This window comes from Pezoporus wallicus, unplaced genomic scaffold (assembly GCF_028554395.1).
Source record: "Pezoporus wallicus isolate ANWC-B61680 ecotype Strahan unplaced genomic scaffold, APGP_CSIRO_Pwel_v1 contig_4238, whole genome shotgun sequence".
NCBI classification, from domain to species: domain Eukaryota; kingdom Metazoa; phylum Chordata; class Aves; order Psittaciformes; family Psittacidae; genus Pezoporus; species Pezoporus wallicus.
The window spans coordinates 1,404,179-1,426,092 of NW_026637932.1; the positions used below are offsets into that span (position 1 = coordinate 1,404,179).

Below are 21,914 nucleotides of genomic sequence, written 5' to 3' on the forward strand. Positions count from 1 at the left end.
AAAGCCCGAGTATTTTGACTTCTATGTAAATCTATTTTCATTCATCTTCAAGGAATGGGTGATGTTGTTTTCACTTTAATTCAGCCAAAACCACTGGAGTTTCCTTCTCACAGATGTAGCCAATAGATTAGGCTACCGGAGGTTATTTAAGCAAAAATTCCTAGGATGTCCTGTTCCACTAACATAGGAATTAACATTTTTTACTCAGGTGGGGGCATTACTTTAGCAGTCAGTGCATGTGGACATACAAATGCACGCATAATCCATCTCTGCATATGAAAATGAACTGTATCTGTAAGCTTATGTGTGTAAATAATGCACACACATCTTTCTGTAGTAGACACTTGATAAATGGTATTTATCTATTCTTCATAGGGGGAAATTTATCATAATTATTGCAAAATCTAGCTTTATTTGGCTACTAATTCATTGTACCTGCAACTAATTTGAATCCATTAGTCTTCTGTGCAGGTTATTACATCCACTGTTTTAAAAAGTTAATTTGACTTGAAGTCAGTCCCACTCAAAATTACGTATTTTCAGGTGCCAGAAACACCAAATTCCTACTTACATTATTTTTCATGTCCCGTACCTTCTGATTTCCAAACCAGATATGGCCCTCTGTGTGTTGGCTATGAAAGAAGCTGATCTTCGTGGCTGATGCATTTGATCATTACCGTAAAAAAATCTTCAAATTTTAGATGTTTTAAGTATTTACATGTTATTTAATAATATGTATGCAGTTGCCTTCCCTTTGTTCTATCCAAATTACACTTGTCATTAAGAGACAAGCAGGAACTGGTATTTTAAAACATGCTCTAATAACCTTCTTTACTTTTACATATATTTGTAAAATCAGAGTATAAATTAAATTAGTTCTCTATGTCATCCAGTAGTATCCTGTTTGTTATAGTGGTAATATATTTTAGAAATTATAGCAAAAACCTGATAGATTTATGAAATCCCATCAATCCAAGTTTTGCTTATCGTTATCAGCTAATGTTTTCAGAGATCTCGCATTATAGCTCCACCTAATGTAACTGCATGTTCTGTCACTCACAGTATCACAACAGAATCTTCAGATCCAAAACTTACAAATTCCTACTTTTAGCCTTTGAAAGAGCATTGGTCTGGTTTTCAGAAGTGCAACATGACAGAGATTTTTCTGACTTTGTCAAGGGTATAATTTCCCGACTGTTTAAGACGTGTGGAACACTGTGGCTGTGTGTGTGTGTTCACACAATGGATTTACATTTTCTATTACCATTGAAGGAGAGAGGTACTGTTCAAGTGCAGATTTTGGCTCACCTGGGATGCAGCCCAGTGGTCAGGATGAGGTCCAGCCAATCACTAACCTGTTTCGTTATAAGAAGTGATGAGAAAGTCACCATTGTCAGAGGCCCATGTATGCCTCTTACAAATTTGCTTTCAAAAGCCCATCTTGCCATTCATGTGGGCCTTTATGTGACCCTACAGTACTGCATGTTTGTGGTGAACATTCCTCTTAAAGGAAGGTGTCCTATGCATACTATATGTCAAGCTTGTAAAACATTTACAGATTCATTTACTTAGATTAGTAACAGTTCAGTCCTCCCACAGTCATGAAACAATTCAGGATGGAACTGATGTCAGGAGGTCTGTGGTCAAAACAGGCTCAACGCTGAACTCAGACCAAGTTGCTCAGGGCTGAAAGTTTTCCTTATATAGAGTTGATACAAATGAATGCAAAAACACCAAGTGTGTTTCCTTCTCCCCTCACGTATTTCTCACCAAGAAAAGTAATTCAGCCATTCCTTCTAAAAGTAGTTATTCTCCAGTAAGTTTCCTTCCCGTACTGCTTAGTACCTTGTGTAATAAAATGGCAGGATGCCCAAAAATCTTCAACTCATGAGTTCTTCCAAAACAGTCGATTTCTAGATGAAAAACAGTAAGGGAGCCAAAAGCGAATCTATAGAAAGGTTTGGTTACATTATTTGTAAGCAAGCAAAATAGGCTTTTGATAATGATATAATGTGTAACAGAGATGCCAGCATGTTTGAACAAGTGGCAAAACATGGTCTTTTGACTGCTGAAACTGAAAACTAAGCAATATTTCACCATGATGGAAAAACAGGTATCATATGCTCTGTTGTCATAGTTACTTTGTCTGCAAAGTACAAATTTTGCTTTTTTTCTTTTCTTCTTGGAAGGACTTTTTCAGCTGCTGTAATACAGCATTATTATTTCTGTGGCTGTTTTGGAGATCTGTACCTATATTCATATTAAAGTGTCTGTTAAGAAACTGCTGTGTAAAGTTATTCTCTAGGCCAGCAAGGACATATATACAGACAGAGATGAGTATCTACATAAAACCTGCTTAATATGCTGGAGCTTGGCTCAGGCTCTGGGGTAGGGCTGTATCTGCTTGCAAGTCACCGAAGGAGCTTCAGTATATAAATACAAGCTTTTGTTTTTCATATGTCAAACCAGCACTTCAGTCGTACAGAGAAGCAGAGGATAAAAACCTCTCGTTTCATAAGGCAGTCATTTATGGTCTAGGCCATATCTATGAGGTTTTGATCCAAGAATGATGCAGCTAGTACAATGCAGGATACTCCAGGGTAGCTACTTAGGCAACGATTAACTTCCAGCTGTGCTGTAAATACTGTTCTGAACTGGATTGTGCACTCCCAGTTGCATAGGTTGCAGCCAAAGTTGGTTTACATGTTAGGATTGGCATGGGACATGTGTCTTAGCTCTTAATCTGTTTGTTTTCACAGAAAGTAAAACATTATATCATTGACATTATATCATTTTAAGCAGGCTGGAGAAGTTCATGCTATCAGCTACCAAACTGTGCAAAAAACTTTTTCAAATACAGAAGAATAAAGTTTGCCTGCAAAGGCATGGAACTGAGGTCCAGGTCATGCACAGAGTCCCTGTGCTCTGTCTGGTACAGAGGCCAGGGAGAGAAGCAACTTGTTTCCTCACCCAAGGAGCTTATGCAGTACAGTGGAAACATAGATAAGGGAAACAAAATGATCACAATGATATAATGAAGTGTTTCTCAGTTGGTTAGTCATTGCCTATAAGAATCATAAAAAGTAATCGGCAGGGTTGTCAGATATTAACACTTGAATTACATTTTGCAGCAATGGAAGTCATGCTTAACCTTTGCCATGTACATACCCCCACTTAAAGGTTAAGTATTTTTGTCAGTTCTTGAAACACAGGCAGAAATAAAGTATAAAAGCTTGGTTTTGTTATTTGTATCACATACACTTTTTGTATTAATCTCAAGGTACAGTTGTAAAAATGTTTTACTTTGAATAAAGACTGTTGATGTCAAGGGTCTCCAAACACTGTTCTGGTGTTGAAAACTGCATTATAGATAATACTGTCCATCCTGATTTGGAGACAGCAACAGCAGTGATAACTTAAATACCCTTAGCAATAAGAATTATTTCTGTAATACATACGTTTAGTAACAGGCTCTGATCAGAGCCTTTAAAATACTCATCTTTTTGAGGTTATTAAGACCTGCTCTTTATTAGGAGTTGAGTGACATTTCTGACCACTGTGGCACAGCTATAGGAACACAGCTGGTATGAATTGGTATCCCCAGTGTTACAAAAAGAATTTTGATGCTGTCTCAAACCAAAGGCTCCCCAAAATGAGACTGGGCTTGATCATTCTCCATCAGTAACCAGTTGCAGATATGTATGGGGTATTGTAAGAATGGGGTTATGATCTATCTATGTGTTATAAGGATTATAAGGATTTCCAAGCATACTCTCCTATTTAATCTTGGCTGTCAGTTCAGCCACTTCTTGTGGACCATTGTACTATTAGATAAAGATGTGTGTCTTCTCCTTGAAAGGACATAGCTCTTACTGTTTTCAAACATACAATTTTATTTGAATTGTCTGCATGATATAGGACAGCACATACTAATTACTCAAAATAACTGTATACCACTTTTCAGCCTGTATTCTTCAGGCATCCTTGTTTTTGGCTTACTGCATCCTTGTGTTAGGCTTAACTTATGCTCTTCACATGCTTTGAAATCAATAGGAGAAAGGCACCTAGTATCTTTCATACCTGTGATTCTGTTTCACAATAGGAAAACTATAAAAAATTACCTTCAGTATCTTCCCTGTTGTTATCTATATGAATGATACAACAAGAATAAGACAGCATAGTCCTTTCCTTCAAGTCTCATGCAGTCTTGCTTAGACAGAATCCAGACTACAAAGGGAAAGAGGGCAATAGGAGGGTGCACCACCAGCACTGTTAAGTTTGATGTATTTGCTGCATCTTTGTTTCTTTTTTCTTTCTTTTTCTTTAGTTACATTTAAGCTGTTTTCAAGAACCGAGTAGGATTTTTGCGGACAAAAGGGGATAAAAAAAGGAAAGGGAGAAACCAGCAAAGGCAAAAAACATTCCAGAAGGAGGATGGGGTAAAAAAAGGACAACTAGTATAGTACATTAAAGGGGTAAGCGTAGTCCTCAGGGAGGTCAATGAAATGGGGAACAAGGCCAGAGGTGACAGGTGAAGGTGAACAGGGGCCAAGCACAACAAGCTGGAAGACAGACCTGGACTGACAAAGACATTGGACATGAGATAAACATGGTGGTTCATGATGATGTAGTGAATTTGAAAGATTAAGTGACCTATAACTCTTTTTTTCCCCTCATCCATATTTGCAGTCACTTTTTACAGACTGTCTGATATAGTTACCCAGTTTCACTACATATTTGAAAATAAACTACGGGGGTTTTGTTTAGTCTGTAACATCATCATTATTCAGCCTATTACTTGAAGTAGTTTAATTTCATTCTTATCTGTTTTGACAGCTGAATCTTATCTTCCTGGTGATCACATTGTGCAAAATGGTGAAGCACTCAAACACTTTGAAACCAGACTCTAGCAGGTTGGAAAACATTAAGTAAGTGCTTTGTGTTCAAGTATGAGAACCATGATTATTTTCTGATTGCTGAACTGATTGAAAGGTACTCTCCATTAGGAGCACATGCCATTGTCTCCCAGCAACTGCAGATGTCAATTAGAAGCAAACAGAGCCAATCCTTCTTTCGTCACATTGTTGCTGTAATGTCACAAACGCCGGTCAAAATTAGATAATTTCGGCCTGGAACTAGTGCCAAGAACCTATTTCACGGAAATGCCACAGCACTGTAGTAATTCCATTTGCATTTAAAACGCAAATCTAAAATGATGTTCCTGTTTGCATGGCTGATATGATTATATTAAGTTTGTTTTGTTAAATGACTTTTTGATTTAGGGATTCTGAGCAGTTTCTACTCCTAATCCTGTTCTCCCAAGAGAATTGACTCTATTATTATTGTTAACTTGAAGATTATCTACTGTTTTGATGCTAATTTAACAAATGTTTACTTTATCATGGTGCTGTACTTCAGTATCCCTTTTGCAGAGTAATGTTAAGTGTTACACAATTAACAAGGCTTTGACAGCTTTTGCTTCTTTAGATAGTCTTTTACTGTATTCTGTATAGCTTTACGTTGTACTGAAGGTTTTTATTATCAACACTGAAGGGAGGATGCAACTTTCTAACACTGAGGGTTGGATGTGGAAGGGTCTTACAGATTTGCTTTGAATGTTGAAAATGGCGAAGGGAGATTTTTCAGTAAGGCTATAACATTGTGAACTAGATGTTCTAGCTAGGTCAGTATCAGCTTCATTGCATGTTGCATGATGAGAGAGAGAGCTAATCTTTAGCATCTCTCTCTTTTCTTCCTTTTCCTCTTTCTGTCTTCTCATCCACACCAGTAATTACCGTGTTTGTGATGGCTACTATAATACGGACTTACCTGGGTAAGATAGAACCCTACATTAACAAATTTCTAGCATGATTTTTAACTTTACAAACTCGGTCAATATTGTGGATTTCCCTTAATTTTAATTAACTACTTTTGAGATACCTGATTTGCTAAAGAACTTTAAACTATTATATGCCTTTATAATTTTAAATTGCTTGCCTCTGCATTTTGAATTTTCTGATTTTGACTAATTTTTATAGACAATTAAAAATGCTCTTATTAATTTCTGTTTCAATTCTGTCTAATAATTTTGTTTCTCTTTTCTGCTTATAATGCTTTCTAGCTATGAAGATAATAAGCCATTTATCAAGTAAGATCATTAGTTAGATGTGGAATTCACTGACTAAATTCCCTTTCCCTTTCATTCTGTGCCGTTCTCTACAATTCCTTTTCCTTAACCTGTTCATGATGGAATCTTTTTTAGACTATTTTGTAGAGCAATATCCATATTTTTGTCACATTTCAGCAGGGTTTCTTCATGCGGAAGTTAGATCATCTAGCTTCAGTTTAGCTGAGTTTATCGGCGCATTAAAGATTTGGGCTCTAGGCTTTTAATCTGCTGTTCAACCTTTGTGCATTTGTGTTACATTATTTGGTGTCATATGGCAGTTTAAAATCTATGGTGTGATTAGTGACTAAGCCAGATTTATCAATCTCTTTTCTAAAAGAAGATAAAGCAATGGAGTAGCTGGGGCTTGCACTATACTTCTGAATTTCAAAATAGTTTTAACATCCTGTGCAGTTCTTGAGAAAGAAAAAGGTCACATCTACTCTTCTGTTTTCACTGGAGACTAAGAGTACTAAATGGAATTGTTCTTTCTTTAATAGATAAAAGGTTAAACCCAAGGAATTTTTACATTTGAATATGAACCTAGTAAAAGTCAACTGCAGGAACTGAAATGTTAATATTGGTTTTGGTGATATGCATTCTCATAAGTAATGTTACTAAAATTAATTTTCTTTTACAGATCCTGGGTCCTGGGTGCATTTGCTCTCCTGTGTCTCCTTGGCCTAACATGGTCATTTGGCCTGCTGTTTATCAATGAGGGCACTGTTGTGATGACGTATCTCTTCACAGTATTTAATGCTTTCCAAGGAATGTTTATCTTCATCTTTCATTGTGCCCTTCAAAAGAAAGTAAGTTAATGAAAATACACATGCATGTTCTCTAACTCCTTAAAAATACCACATATATTTCCTTAAAAACAGAGAAAAAAAAAAAGCAACATTAAGAACCGAGGTATTCTGAAATAGTTTGAGGAGGGGACTAAGATTCAAAAGCAATTCTTGCTGTGTGTTCTTGTGAGGTTCCTGTAACTGCTCTGTGGCCCGAGTGGGTTTAAAATGGATGCAGCATTTCCAACTTAGGCTTGCAAAGTTTTGAGGCTTTTGGAAGAAAACTACTATAGAAAATGTACTACTACTTAACATTGGTAATATGGTATGTATTAGTCTGGACTTACAGCCAAAAGTCTTTATGTATGCACGAAACAAATCCTGCCTTAGCTGCAGCACTGCTAACAAAGGATCATTTATGGTATCAGCCTATCTCAGCCTGGAAACTCTCTCAGATCAAGGCAGAGGACCTCTCCTGAGATCCCATTAATCTGCCACATAAAGCTACAGGTGATAGGCAGGGATTGTACTATCAGTGCTTGTTCATTACAAAATTAAGTGAGATGTAAAAATTAATTTTATTATTAACTTCAGCACACTATAGAAAAAATGTAGTCATTAACACAAGACAACTGCTAACGGGCAGAGGTTCCCAAAGATGCCAGCATGACTACTCTAATTCAAGTGTTTGCCTCCCCCAGCAATCAACAGCTTTGTGCTCTCAACTGGAAAAACTTGAATCCCCTGGCAAGAGCTTTCCCTCGTAAGTGGGATGTGCTAAATTAGTTCTGCTCCCCTTTGCCCGATGGGAACAGCGGAGTCCAGAAGGAGCAGATCTTCTGGGGAGAGAGAAGGTTTGCAGGGGAGAGAGGAGAGGAGCAAACAGGAGAGAAGGAAGTGAAGGGCACAGCTGCATGGATTCTCTTTGGGTTCCCTGCAACTCGTCCCCAGACTGAGCAGGGATGCCTTAGAGGTGCTTTTCTGAAGGACAAAAGAAAAAAGCTCATAGCCTGTGTAAGGTGTAGCAAATAAAAGTAACAAGAGTTGAGAGGAAGGGTAAATGTTAATCCCACCCAAAAAAAACTTCACATAAAATGCAATACACGCTACGTTTGGAAATACCAAATTTGTGATATTTAGATTCTAAATATTTTTACCAGTTTTAAGTTGGAGACATAGCAATTATTAACTCCCATTATAATTAGCTCACCAGAGACATAATTAACTGATATTTACAAAATGTTTTGAGACCACTGGATAAAGCATTGCTGTGCAAGTACAAAAATCATGTTCTTGCGTGACTCAACTGTACCAGCTCTAACTGTATCAGCACCTCTAAATTTGGTGTAAACAATGGCGTTCAGCCATGTTTTAGGAATAGATCTGGTAGACAGAGTTTTATCGAGATGAACCTGGTATTCCTCTCATTTTGAGAGAATAAAAGCATGCTTAGAGAGGAGATTGAGCCTAAGAGAAAAAAGAGAGGAAAGAAAATGCAGACATTCTCAAAATGCAAATAATTTCTAGATTAGGGTTTCATATAATGTTGCCCTTTCTGCCACTTGTATTGGACTTGAAAATCAAAACCAGATTATTTTTTTATTTCTTTTTCCAGCTGTGCATTGTTTTCATATTAAGTGGAATCAGCAAAAAGCAATATTAAGATACCAGTCAAGTGTCAAAAAGCATAACCTAGAGCAGTAAGATTTATACCTGGAAGAATGTTAAAGCTGCCATTTAAGATTTTTAAGTTTCGATGCCTTTGACTGGGTATCATCCTATCCTCTGCCTGCATAGCTAATGTAGTCTTTTTATTCTGTTATTACTAGTTGGTCACTAAATTGAACAGTGAAATAGAAGTGTGAAAGTGAAAACTATTATGTTTCCAGTTCTGACAAGATGATAGTGCTGTTGCTTCCATCGGTTTCCAACAAGCTATAATTTAGAAATAATGACCGTGGAATGTGCAATACTGACACATAATGTACAGTCACTGCAATGTAGGCGTTAGGCAAAACCAGCCCTAGAGGGTGGTATTTGGGTAAAAATACAGTTTTGATTGCTATTGTTTCTACTTTGTAGTGGTTTGGAGCATTTAATATCCATTTGTGTTCAGGAATGGATTTTCTTAGGTGTTATACCACCTAGTGATGATACATACAGACATAGGTTTTACAGACTACAGGGTTAAAGATTATAATTCTATGTCTATGCACTTTTTTCATTTTCCATGAGTTTTTTCATATTGTTACAGATCGGGGTTCCTTTAAAATATGTACCATATACTTTTATAAAAAGATGAGTTATTGTCCCTAGCTTGAATTCAATTAAGGCACTAACTATTCAAATTTTCTTAAACCTTGTGGTTTATAAAAACATCACAGTATGTATTCCATGAATGAAATTCTTGTAATACTGGTAACAGCACGTGGCACATGTAAATCCACACTATGAATTTTTTGCATTTTCCCCTTTCCCCTTTCTATATACACGTAACTTTCTGTCCTGTATTTTCATAGGTCAAGCAGACTTTCCACATGAACTGAAAACCCATTTTTCCCAGAAACTTACGAGTCTCACTGATGCAGAGACACTTAGACTGCCAAGTATCTGAGGAAGATTTATGAATTTACTTGAGCACCTTTCCAAATTTTATCTACTCTGTCCTTTCACTGTTACTGTCATGCTGCCAAAATGTGTATTCACTTTCTTGTTACCTGAGAATAGTAGCTAGCATAGCAGCCGCAAAAATACCAAAGCTGAAGTTTCCTGTAGGCCACTGGAAACAGAAGGTGAATAAATACAGGCAGAATACTAGAATCATTAATTAGTCTTGTTGCTTTGTCAGATAAAAATCTCATACACATAGGTGTAGTCACATTTCTAGGTTCAGCAAAGACAGTAATGAGGATTTTATTTTTTGGCCCTAAAATTGAAAGATTTTCCAAGCTTCACAATTTAAAATTTGACTCTGGAAGTCTGATGGTGCCTCTACGAGCACAGCAGGCATTCTCCCTAAAGTGGGGCAGTGTCATTTGTGAGCTTTGTACAATCCCAAAGCTAGTGTGACCATATGAACTAGCAACTGTTTGAGTTACACATAGTAACTTTATATGAAAATGACGTATAGTCATTGCAGGTTTTGTGCACTTTCTCAGAACGGATAACATAATGGGCACTACCGAGAAGTACACAGGCTAGTTACCTCAGCCCTTTTTGCCTGCTAGGGTGGGAAAATAGGCTTTCTATGTTTTTTGCACCAAAAGCTCATATAAAAAAGGGCTATTTTCAGGCAGCATTCAGATCTGGTAAACTGAACTATATTAATCTATAGTATGACAAAATAAAAATAATTACATAAATAACTCAGTCACAGGATGGTTTGACCTGGAAGGGACCTTAAAGATCATCTAGTTCCACCCCCCAACTCAGTAATGATTATTCAGGCATATCTAAATGAAATGCATGTATACCTTGGAAATAATTTGTTCAGAAATCCTGGATAGTTGATAATGCTGTCACTAAGTAGGGAAGAATGCTTTATTTTGCTAATAGCCAATAGTTCAACAGACAAGAAATATCTTTTTGTGTGAAAAGTAAATAGTTTCTATGCCAGGTTTATGTGTTTTTGTCAGTGGAGATATTTAAGACTATTTTTTGTGCTAAGTATTGCTTTTCTCTCCGTAGGTACGTAAGGAATATGGCAAATGCTTCCGACATTCTTACTGCTGTGGTGGACTACCAACTGAGAGTCCCCACAGTTCAGTGAAGGCATCAACAACAAGAACTAGTGCCCGCTATTCCTCTGGCACTCAGGTAACAAAGGCTTTGACAGCATCTCTTAATTAACCTTATTTATAAAAAGCCGACTGAGATGTGTTCCAATCAGGAACACTAATTTTCTTCTCATTATTATTATTTAGATGGCAAATACATACTTCTGCATAGTAGAATTGATTTCTTTTTAAAATTTCCTTTTACTTTGGTCTAATTCAAACACCTTATTTTTCTTGTATATTAAGTGCTGCTTTATAGGAAGGTTTATGCCATCATGTTTCATCTAAATGAAATTTAATGAATCAGAGCTTTAATAATAACAGGAGGAGTTTTACTATGTGCTAGAAGCCTGGCTTGCTTCAGGCCAAAATAAACACAAATATTCTACATAATAGCACATAAGTAGGATAAAATCTTTTTGTAACTTACTGTGCTTTTGTCTCACTGCTTTATATTAACAGAGTCGTATAAGGAGGATGTGGAATGACACTGTGAGAAAACAATCTGAATCGTCTTTTATCTCAGGTGACATCAACAGCACTTCAACACTTAACCAAGGTCAGTCACTGGGAACATTTCCGTTTTAGAACCCTTAAATTTTATAAGATTTTATATTATTTAACACGGAATTGAAAAGAATGTTTTGGAAAAAAAAATTATTCTGGAACAAATGTTCTCTAAAAGTAGAGTTTTAAAGTCACCCACCAGCATATTTTAAAACTGTGTTCTCTCAACTGGCCGCCTGCTATAGGAGTTGAATTCCTCCATTTGTGATAATGTATTTAAATAAGTTTCATCTATAATTTAACTTAAAAGCAAGATCATAATTTTAAATCTTTCCTAACCTTTATAGGTTAAATCTGAAACAGAAATATGAGTGCAGTAACATTTTAATGCATATTTGACTATGATTTTTAGGTGCAGAAATTTTCCCAGTGAAATCTAATTGATATCATTTCTATTCAAAAGATGTCTGTAAAGCATTTATCTTTTCTCTTTCAAAGAACATCATATCTGTCACGTGGGATAGAATCCAGATTTTCAGGCACATAGAAGCAAAACCTCCAAATTTCTCAGCTCAAATAGACTTTGAAATCTGTAACCTCATTCTCATGTCCAGTTAGGAGAAAAGGGTATTGAGACAGAATATCCCTTCCTTCCATTCTCCCTGTGTTTTTTCTAAGGCAGTTAGAGCTAGCGATGGAGAGAAGACTGGTCTGTGCAAGCCAAGTTCAAAGCCTGTTCTTCCACCCAAGTCCCTAGGAAAGAACACATAGCTCTGATCTTATTGCAATCAGTTTCTGCTTAAATGAGAAACTTTCAAACAGAAAATTCACCTATGCGAGGGCTGCTTGTAAAGCCTTCATCAACAACTACCAAATTTCTCTCCCTTGTTTTTATTTTTTCAAGATTGTTAGCAAGGACATGTACTTAAGTCACATTCATTTTGAAAGTAAAAAATGTATTTTGTGAAAGAAAGCATTTCAGAAAGCATGATTCTATTTTTGCTATTTGGTGTATAGAATGTGGGTAAGATGTTTGTGTCTCGTTGCTAGCCCCCATCTGAATCTTGTATGTTCCTCTAGCAAATCAAAATTAAGTAACTTCTCCTAAGTAGAATATGTATATTTTTCCTGCCTAAGAAAGAACTGCATTCCTTTCCAGTGTCTTATTAAAATCCCATAAATACACTAGAGATAGAAGTCTGGGACTTCACCCTAATTGGATGTCTCCAACTCCTGAGGTTTGCTCTAACCATGCTGCACCCTCTGTTAACTCAGAGTTGAACAGAGGTCTTGGAAGCTTCTTCCTCTTTTGGAGCTCCAGTCCCATGTCACTGGAGGTGTTCTGCCATGATCAGAAAAATTGATATCATCTTCATTCAGTTATAATACAGTCACTGTCTCTGTGATATCTACATGCAAGCATAGTTTAGTAATTAATTGCAAGTGCCATTTTTCCTTAAAAATAAAAATCAAGGTTTTAAAAGTGGCAAACATTTTTTGATTGAAAAAGAGAAGTTCTTTTAACCATAAATTACAGGTAATGATTCTAACCAAGATTAAACATAGTACACACACACACACACACACACACAACAATTGAACTCAAGAAAAATATGTTTCAGCTAGTATTTCTAGTAATAAGTAAATTACAACTGGAAAAAAGCTATGATAGAATCTTTTTGGTTGTTCGCTGAGACGAACTTCCAAATAAGATCGCATAATCAGGCAATATTTCTCTGAATCTTAGAATTTTTCACTAATTTCTGCTTCTATGTAACTATAGTAGTACAGAAGCATTAATATTTGGAATATATATTTTCTTTTCCTTGACAAATAAAAATGCCCATACTATAAAAATATAGCTGGCTCTTCAGTTGTCCTTGGGTCTGTAATACACTGATCCTGATACACTGCTGTGCAATGCAATAGGAAAGAAAGTGGAATTTTACCTTAATGAAATGTTTAAAGTAAGTTCTAAATCACAGCATTTTGTGTGGGGTTTTCTTTTGTCATTTTTCCACCCCATTTTTCTTCTAGTAGCTAGAAATCAGAGATAATTGACTTTTTAATAATTTCTCAAAATATGCTGATTTTTTTTTTATAATTATTCCAAGAGGTGTTAAAATGGGTGTTGCATTAAAATGTAAAATAGGTTTAAAAGAATCTATTCATGTAGTGTTTTGCTTCATCTTACATTGTTTGTAAACTGATTGTTTAAAAAAAAAATTGTCATTTGAGGAATTCTTTTTTAAAACCTGGCAGATAAATTTGCAGCATGAGTGTCCAGGGAGAAAATGAGAATGCTCTGATTTCTTAGAGCAAATATTTTGCTTTCCCCTCAGCATGCATACTTTTGCATATACTAAGATATGCTTCTTGCAGTTTGTCATCCACTGTCTGTTTGAAAACAGCAATTCCCTTCCACTATCCATGTGTTTTTCATAAAGTGAGTAACAGCTCTGATCCTGTCATAAATTTTTCAATACCTTTCAGTTCAAGAAATTAATTTCTCTCAAGTCTGGACAGAAGTGTTCCATGTGATAATTTTTAAAGTTATAATAGTTTTATGTAGTACCTTGATCTCTACACATTTAATTGCTATTCTTGTGTAACAGTGATTTTGTATACACTACTAAATGTCACTCTCACCAGCTGTTTACTTTGGGGATTTGGACAGCACCTGTGAATTACTGGAACCTAACTGTGTTTTCCTGCTCCCATTTCAAATACATAGCTCAAATACATTCAGAAATTTTCAGCTGAATTACATTTGACAAGCCCTACATGATTCATGATGAATAAAAACTATTCTTTATTGAAACTGTCAGCCTAAAATTAAAGAACTGACATTTTTTTCTGTTTCTTTTGCTTTAGGAATGACTGGCAATTACCTACTAACAAACCCTCTTCTTCGACCACACGGCACTAACAACCCCTATAACACATTGCTCGCTGAAACAGTTGTATGTAATGCCCCTTCAGCTCCTGTGTTTAACTCACCAGGTGTGCTTATACTTCCTGAATAAAACCGCTTTTCTTGGCTTGCTCCAAATCCCTCCTTTTCCCTAGATAGAAACTCAAGTTGCAATAGCTTAGCCATACAGTCTGAATTTCTTGTCAGTTCAAGAAGTAGTGTTGCCAATGTCAGCTTGTAAAACTGCACTATATTATAGTAATGCCTTTGCCATAACAGTATTTACCAATAATTATCCATGTTTTTAACACAGGTGGCATAAATCTTAATATACTATTACAGGACTGACACCACATGGTCCGAGAGCCCATCTTCAAGATATATATCACTTAGAGGTATCATGTCTATGCAATATAAGGTTGACTCTAAAGCTTGCTGACAAAAACCTGCTTATGGAAGTGATTAGATGCACAAGGCATCTTGACACCTTTGGATACCCCAGTGTAGAAAATTGTATCCAGCGTCAAACAGATATAAACTATAGTATAGTGCAGCTTTATGGTAGATCATTTTTCTGTAGGAAAATCCTGAGATTAACAGTTAGAAGAGTTTAGTTCTGTAGGAATAAAGGGTGTCATCACTTACCTAACATTTTGTTTCTGCATTATCTAATTGCTTTTTTAAACTGTGGTGCAATTCATCAGTAAATATCTAGCAGTTGCTGCTTGATGAGTCGTAAGATCACTTTAGTGTAACTGGAATGATAAATCCTTGATAAAGAGCTCATAAAACCTTGTTTCCAGTTTTTATTTCAAGTTTCCTCTTTAACTGAACTGTAGTTTCTATTTTCATTCTCTTGTTTTCTTACTTTCCTTATGCTTTCCTCTAGCAACCTACAGAGAGACAAGTATGGGAGTAAAACTTAACTTTGCCTATCAAATGTAAATTTTTTCAGCATGATTTTTAATGGGCACAATTAAAACATAACTAGCGGTCATGAAGTAGACTCAGCGGGCAAGTGGTTCACAATTTGCAAATGAAATGTTTCCACATTCAAAAGTACTTGCATACTGCTTTTTGGGAAACAACATGAGGTCTGTAGCAAACCCTATTGGTAACAGAAGTTATGCAATGCTGAAATAATTTGCTGTTTAAAACCAGAACAGTGTCAAGCAGAAATGCTTAACAATTTACTCATATTTTTACATTCCCATAGTAATCTTGCTACAGGCTATGGAAAGATTTCAAATGAATTACCTGATCGTGGGCAACGAAATTTGCCTCATCAAACCAATTTGAATATATTCTAGCATGCTTAACTCTGCAGTATATCATAGAAAATTCATTTTGGATTATCAGATATATTTTGGTATCTGTTTAGCAGAAGAAAAGAGAATTAAAATTATAGAATTAAATCATTTTCATGAGGGAAATGAATGCCAGCATGTGGTCCATGTGTTGTCTACTTTTATAAATGCCATATGTTCCGCACAGCTAAATCCATTGCAAGAAAAACCTTGGAACATATATGAAATTACAAAACTACAAAGTTGTTTAATCAAAGCTTAAAGAGACCTTTCAAACAACCCTCATCACTGTTTAAATCAGTACACATGGAGAGGAGTCAACAATAACACAGATACAAAATGATTTGCAAATTACTCAGAATTTATTTGGAAATTATTACTCTATTTTTTAAAGACAGAATCTTTTCCTGAGAAAATGCAATTACTTTTTAATTGAAAACAATTATTTCCAGGGAAGACTGAATCTTCTAGGATAAGCTGCAGCTTTACTTATGGAAAACAAAACAAAACCAAAACAAAATGGAAAAATGTATAATCTTTTCAAAAACAACTTTTTTCTCATACTCCTCCAAGCCTTGCATATAATGCAGCAGCCTCACAGTGGTCAGTCTCATTTCAGTAAACTTCACTTCATTCTTTCTTTACTTCCAGACATACCTGTAGATAAAGTGATTTTCTAGGAATGCTCTAACCATCTGACTTTCCATGGTTCAGACTGTTTAATTTCTCTCAAAGTTTGGGGTTTTTTTTTCTTTCTTTCTTTTTTTTTCCTTTGCTTGGGAAGCACTGTGCTGTCATAGTTTACGTCTTTGTGTCTGTAGGAAAACCTTTTCTTTATCGTGTTACCAAAAAAAGAAAAAGCCAAAACCAAAAGCATAAAGACCTTAATCATCCTAAGACTTCATTCCTCCTCCCCCTTAAACTTCTTTTCATGTTTCCAGCAGATTTACCCAATCTGTCATTCCTCCAGCAGCTATGAGATATCAGCCATGGCTGATTTCCTTTTCCCATTCCACAGCTAATATTTATTCTTTGGTTTAATTTCTGTGACCCATACTTACAGAAATTCCTAACATTTCTGCATTTGACTTCCATGCCCATGGTAACTGTGGGCCTAACTCTTAATTAACTATTTTGGTTCATTCAGCGCTGTCACTGTGACTGATGCAGACTGCAGGCAAACTTTGACCTTTAGAAGCCTGGGGCTGTTGTTGGCAGACAGAATATTAGTGCAAAAAAAATTACATTAAGTGGGGAAAAAAAAGCTGTTATTGCTTAGTAATCTAATTTGCTGAACCCTTGCTCTGACTAAGTTGCTGAAAAGCTCAGTAATTCTTCATCATGTTACAATAAATCATTTTACTTTCTTTTATATATCAGCTACTCTTAGGCCAGATAGCCTGAGCAGACAGACATGATGTGAGTTGTCCAAAGTGAGTCATTCCACCTGCTGTCTATTGTGTTGTTGGATGGTGCTTGTGGGCCCTGGTCCCTGTAGTGTGAAAGATGGCTGTCCTTGTTCAACATAAATTCTTTGTATTTATCCATTTTTTTTCATTCTTTTCTTTACTTCATCTCAAAAAAAAAAAAAAAAGGAAAAAATGTTAGAAATGTTGTTGAAGTAGTTGCTTGCCAGTTACGTGGGTTTATGTTCCACATTTACCTTCAGTTATGTCTGTAATTTAATTCCTTTTTAATTTAGTGTCGTTTAGGACAAATTCTGTTCATTTGCTCTTTCTAAATCATGATGGTGTACTTCAAAACATAGATTTTTCCAAATAAATTGCTTTGCATTACATATGCAAGGGCATGGAGTGAACAGTTCCTTGTGGAAGAGTCACAGAGTTGACACTAAATTAAGAAATCAAAATGCCACTATTCCCCACAGGAAATACACGTTACTGTTTTTAAGATGCATCTTTCCTATAAGGTGTGCAACTGTTTACATTTGGGAATGTTCAATAACCTAACTTTTCTCAAGTCTTACTTCCAAGTACAACTTTGTCCTGAACTACATTAAAGAATTTTGTTTAAAAAAAATAATTATGTGATAAAAAGCACATCAGGCAATAACCAAGAGCTGTCCTTTTCCATTTCAGGACATTCACTGAACAATGCCAGGGATACAAGTGCCATGGATACTCTACCGCTAAATGGTAATTTCAACAACAGCTACTCATTGCGCAATGGAGACTATAACGACAGTGTGCAAGTTGTAGACTGTGGACTAAGCCTGAATGATACTGCTTTTGAGAAAATGATCATTTCAGAATTAGTGCACAACAACCTGCGGGGCAGCAGCAAGAACCACAACCTGGAGCGCACGCTACCGGCCAAAGCTGTGATCGGCGGGAGCAGTAGCGAAGATGATGCCATCGTGGCAGATGCGTCATCTTTGATGCACAGTGACACCCCCGGGCTGGAGCTCCACCACAAAGAGCTCGAGGCCCCGCTCATTCCTCAGCGGACTCACTCCCTTCTGTACCAGCCCCAGAAGAAAGTGAAGACCGAGGGAACGGACAGCTACGTCTCACAGCTGACAGCCGAGGCTGACGACCACCTCCAGTCCCCCAACAGAGACTCTCTTTATACGAGCATGCCCAATCTCAGAGACTCTCCGTATCCAGAGAGCAGCCCCGATGTTGAAGAAGATCTCTCTCCCTCCAGGAGGAGTGAAAATGAGGACATTTACTACAAGAGCATGCCAAACCTAGGAGCTGGCCATCAGCTTCAGATGTACTATCAAATCAGCAGGGGTAATAGCGACGGCTATATAATTCCCATTAACAAGGAAGGATGTATTCCAGAAGGGGACGTTAGAGAAGGACAAATGCAACTAGTGACAAGCCTTTAATAGTGTAGCAAAGAAATATTAAAGGCCACGTACAAGTATTAAAAAGACTTAATTGGCCCCATGCAGGCTCCCTCATATCTGCTTGAAGAGACAATTCTGTTGACCCTGTGGTTCTCCAGTAATGGGGATGACTGGACCTCGCAGTTCTGTGAATTTTTATAAAACAAAAACTTTGTATATACACAGAGTATACTAAAATGAGTTATTTGTTACAAAGAAAAGAAATACCAAACAAGGTATTTTAAGATATCTTCTGCTGCTGAATTTAACAAAATTGTGAAGAAAAAAAAGAGAAATAAAACACTTCTCAGCCATTTTACTGCAGCAGTTTGTGAACTAAATTTGTAAATATGGCTGCACCATTCTTTTTTCTAGGCCTACATTGTATTATATACAAGGCGTAGGCTCTAAAATCCTGTGGGACAAATTTACTGTACCTTACTATTCCTGACAAGACTTGCAAAAGCAGGAGAGATATTCTGCATCAGTTTGCAGTTCACTGCAAATCTTTTCCATTAGGGCAAAGATTGAATACATGTCTAACCACTAGCAATCAAGCCACAGGCCTTATTTCATATATTTCCTCAACTGTACAATGAACCGTTCTCATGAAAAAAAAAATGGCTAAAGAAATTATATTTTGTTCTATTGCTAGGGTAAAATAAATACATTTGTGTCCAACTGAAATATAATTGTCATTAAAAAATAATTTTAAAGAGTTTGAAGAAAATATTGTGAAAAGCTCTTGGTTGCACATATGTTATAAGCTGTTTTTCTTACACTGTTCATAGTACGGTAGTATGTTTAAATGCAAGTTCTACCCGTTTTCACTTATTTTTCACTGTAAACAGTGTTATGCTTTGACAAGTTAGTTTTTATTCTTACGTTTTGAATTTTTATTGCCAAAAACCATAATTTGGGGAGAAAATTGTTTTAGAAACCAATTATGCCAAGCCTTGCACAAATTTGGTATAGCTAACAAAGATTGTAACTCAATTCCCTGTTCATTCTTTAATTAATCAGGGTTGGGTGGTAAGGGGTAAAGGGGACACCGGACACTTCTCACAAGCTTTCTCGTGAATAAAAGGTGCCTGTCCTTTAAAAAAATAAATAAAACGTAACTATTACTCTTCCATATTCCTTCTGCCTATATTTAGTAATTAATTTATTTTATGATAAAAATCTAATGAAATGTAAATTGTTTCAACAAAATTCTGCTTTTTTCATCCCTTTGTGTAAACCTGTTAATAATGAGCCCATCACTAATATCCAGTGTAAAGTTTTAACACCTGTTTGACAGTAAATAAATGTGAATTTTTTTTGCAAATAGGTAAAATGTGCATTCTTATGTACGAAGCATAATTGGCATCACCAGTCCTTCGACCCAGCTGTATCCTGCTTAGACTGGCTTCTTTACATTTCATGATTTAATGTTGAGAATACAATAGAAACTGTCTCTATAGCTCTACAGAAGAGAGGTCATCTTACCTATTCATTACTCTAGTCAAAATTGGATAAGATCAAACTCAGACATAGCAGGGTCATTAGGAAAATGTACTGTAATTTCATCATTTACATAACTTTTAAGTAGGCATCTGTGCTGAAATTAAAAATAAGGTGGTAAACACCAGTATTGTATTCTCAGCAACAGTAATTAGCAGTTAATTATTAGTGATGAAGATACATTGTTGCAGTGGGGAAAACATGAATAAGCATTTGGATAGCACTGAGAGCTATCTAAATAATTAATCCATCATGGCATTGTTAGATAAATAAGCATGATTGTCCCTATTTTTATCAGACCAGAGAACTGCAGAAGGCAGCTGATGTCCAAGATGTTTCTGACCAAATCAGTGGCAAAATTGGAAGTCCGAGGTCTTTGTTTTGTTGATTCCCAAGCCTCTTTTGTCCCTCTCAGTCAGGGCCTCTCAAAAGATAATGCCAAGGACTTCATTTGTCACCACTCCCAAAACTGTATTCTTCCAAATAACACCAAAATTAATGCCCTGTTATCACAGGGGTCACCATTTCACATGTGGCAGTTTGTGACTACATGTATGATAACAGCAAAAATTCACTTGAAAGCCATATCAGTTGTTAACCTTCTAATGCACTGGAATATATAAAGTCCATTTGGAAAATAAATCAATGAGTTTTGAAAAAGTTTAGGAAGAGCATTTTGGGCAAGATTTCCTGCTGTTGAGACAATTCAAAATGTAAAAATAATAAAATCTAGGTTGAGGTGGAACCCTGGGGTTCAGGTAATAATCAGGACTGTGACACTGTAGCAAATGTTCTTGAAGAAAAAGGCGTCAGCACCATTCACCCTACTGGTAACTCTTGCTGTTCCTTAACAGTTAAAAGTTACTATGCTTGCAGTTCCAGTCACTGGAACATTTAAAATTAAATCAGAAACTGTTTAGCTCTGTTGAGTAGAGATGCTTTAAAAATCTGAAGTCTCTGTGAAGTAAGAATTTGTTCTGATTCAGGGTATACAGCAGACTCTTTGGAGCAAAAATTATTCTCTTGGTCTGTCTGGCAACTTAAAAGCATACTTGCTGCCTTCTACCTAGGAAATTGTGTCTTAGGGATTTAAAAATTGTGGTGCTCAAGTAATTACAGTACACATGACCTAATAATGTCACCAACTTCCAACAGAATCTTCAACCTTTGTTCAAGCAAGTACTCCTTTGTGTCTAACTAAAGGTGGCAAAACTACATACTGGAAGAAGGTTTGTAGCATTGTGATCTTAAATATATAGTCAATGGCAAATGTAACAAGTATTCATAAAACAAGAAAATGTAGCTGATGAACCTAAGATGAACCAGATGAACCTAAGTATCATAAGGGAATTCTTTTGTTAGCTTCTTTGTAACGTAGATGTTGCTTTTTAGTGAGCCTGATTTTTTTAATGTTATGCTAGTGAGTGTCCTGTGTTCAGCTAGCAGCCGATTCCTTGCCAAATTTCTGTTGGTGTAACTTCTCAGTGTAGTAGGTTACAGTATAATTATATAGCCGACAGCTTATTGTAATTTCTTTATGTTCTCACGTTCCTGCCATCTTGTCTTGGGATCAGAAGGACAGAAGAATTCAGAGGAAGAGTTCGAAAATAGCGAAAATAATGACAGCAGAATTAATGGAAACAAGTGTTTCTTCAGGGTCATCAGTTAACCAGTTCCTATGATGGTGCCAAGGATATGCTGCTATTTTAGGCACCGTCTTTCAGAAGAGCTGTAATTTTCTTATGGCTAGTAATCTCCTGTTAGTATCAGTGTTAACCCTACTAGCTCAGTTCAATTCTTCCTTGTAACTTCAGTCCAGTTATATTAATTCCTGCAAAAGATTAAATGGGATGTGCATTTAGTGAACTGTTGTATAATGGTGCTATGCATTGTTTAATATAAAATACATCTCAATTCTACATAAGTGAACCATAACATGAAGAAATGCAACACTGGTAATACCTTTATAGTTAAAATTAACCTTTATCTGTGAATTCTACAATACACCTTCGCTTCTTTTAAATTTGAAATGAAATTACTAATAAAGTTTACATATATTCACTTATGTAGGCAATAAAAGGTGTTTCAAATTGACTTAA

At 36.1% G+C, this 21,914-nt stretch overlaps 1 protein-coding gene across 15 annotated transcripts in view; it reads left to right on the plus strand.

Annotated features, from left to right (window-relative positions):
• The window catches only part of ADGRL2 (adhesion G protein-coupled receptor L2), a 161,784-nt gene extending 139,870 nt beyond the window's left edge, over positions 1-21,914 (plus strand). For 2 of the 15 annotated variants that reach the window (XM_057408312.1, XM_057408322.1), the window contains 7 exons: positions 4,837-4,928; positions 5,789-5,833; positions 6,122-6,148; positions 6,807-6,975; positions 10,642-10,770; positions 11,193-11,289; positions 17,558-21,880. In XM_057408312.1, the coding sequence (XP_057264295.1) occupies positions 4,837-4,928; positions 5,789-5,833; positions 6,122-6,148; positions 6,807-6,975; positions 10,642-10,770; positions 11,193-11,289; positions 17,558-18,312 (1,314 nt within the window). In that variant the 3' untranslated portion in view covers positions 18,313-21,880. Of the gene's footprint in view, positions 1-4,836; positions 4,929-5,788; positions 5,834-6,121; positions 6,149-6,806; positions 6,976-10,641; positions 10,771-11,192; positions 11,290-14,111; positions 14,241-14,464; positions 14,547-16,838; positions 16,892-17,557 lie in introns of all 15 variants that reach the window. The other 13 variants (XM_057408310.1, XM_057408311.1, XM_057408315.1 and 10 more) reach the window with 11 other exon arrangements.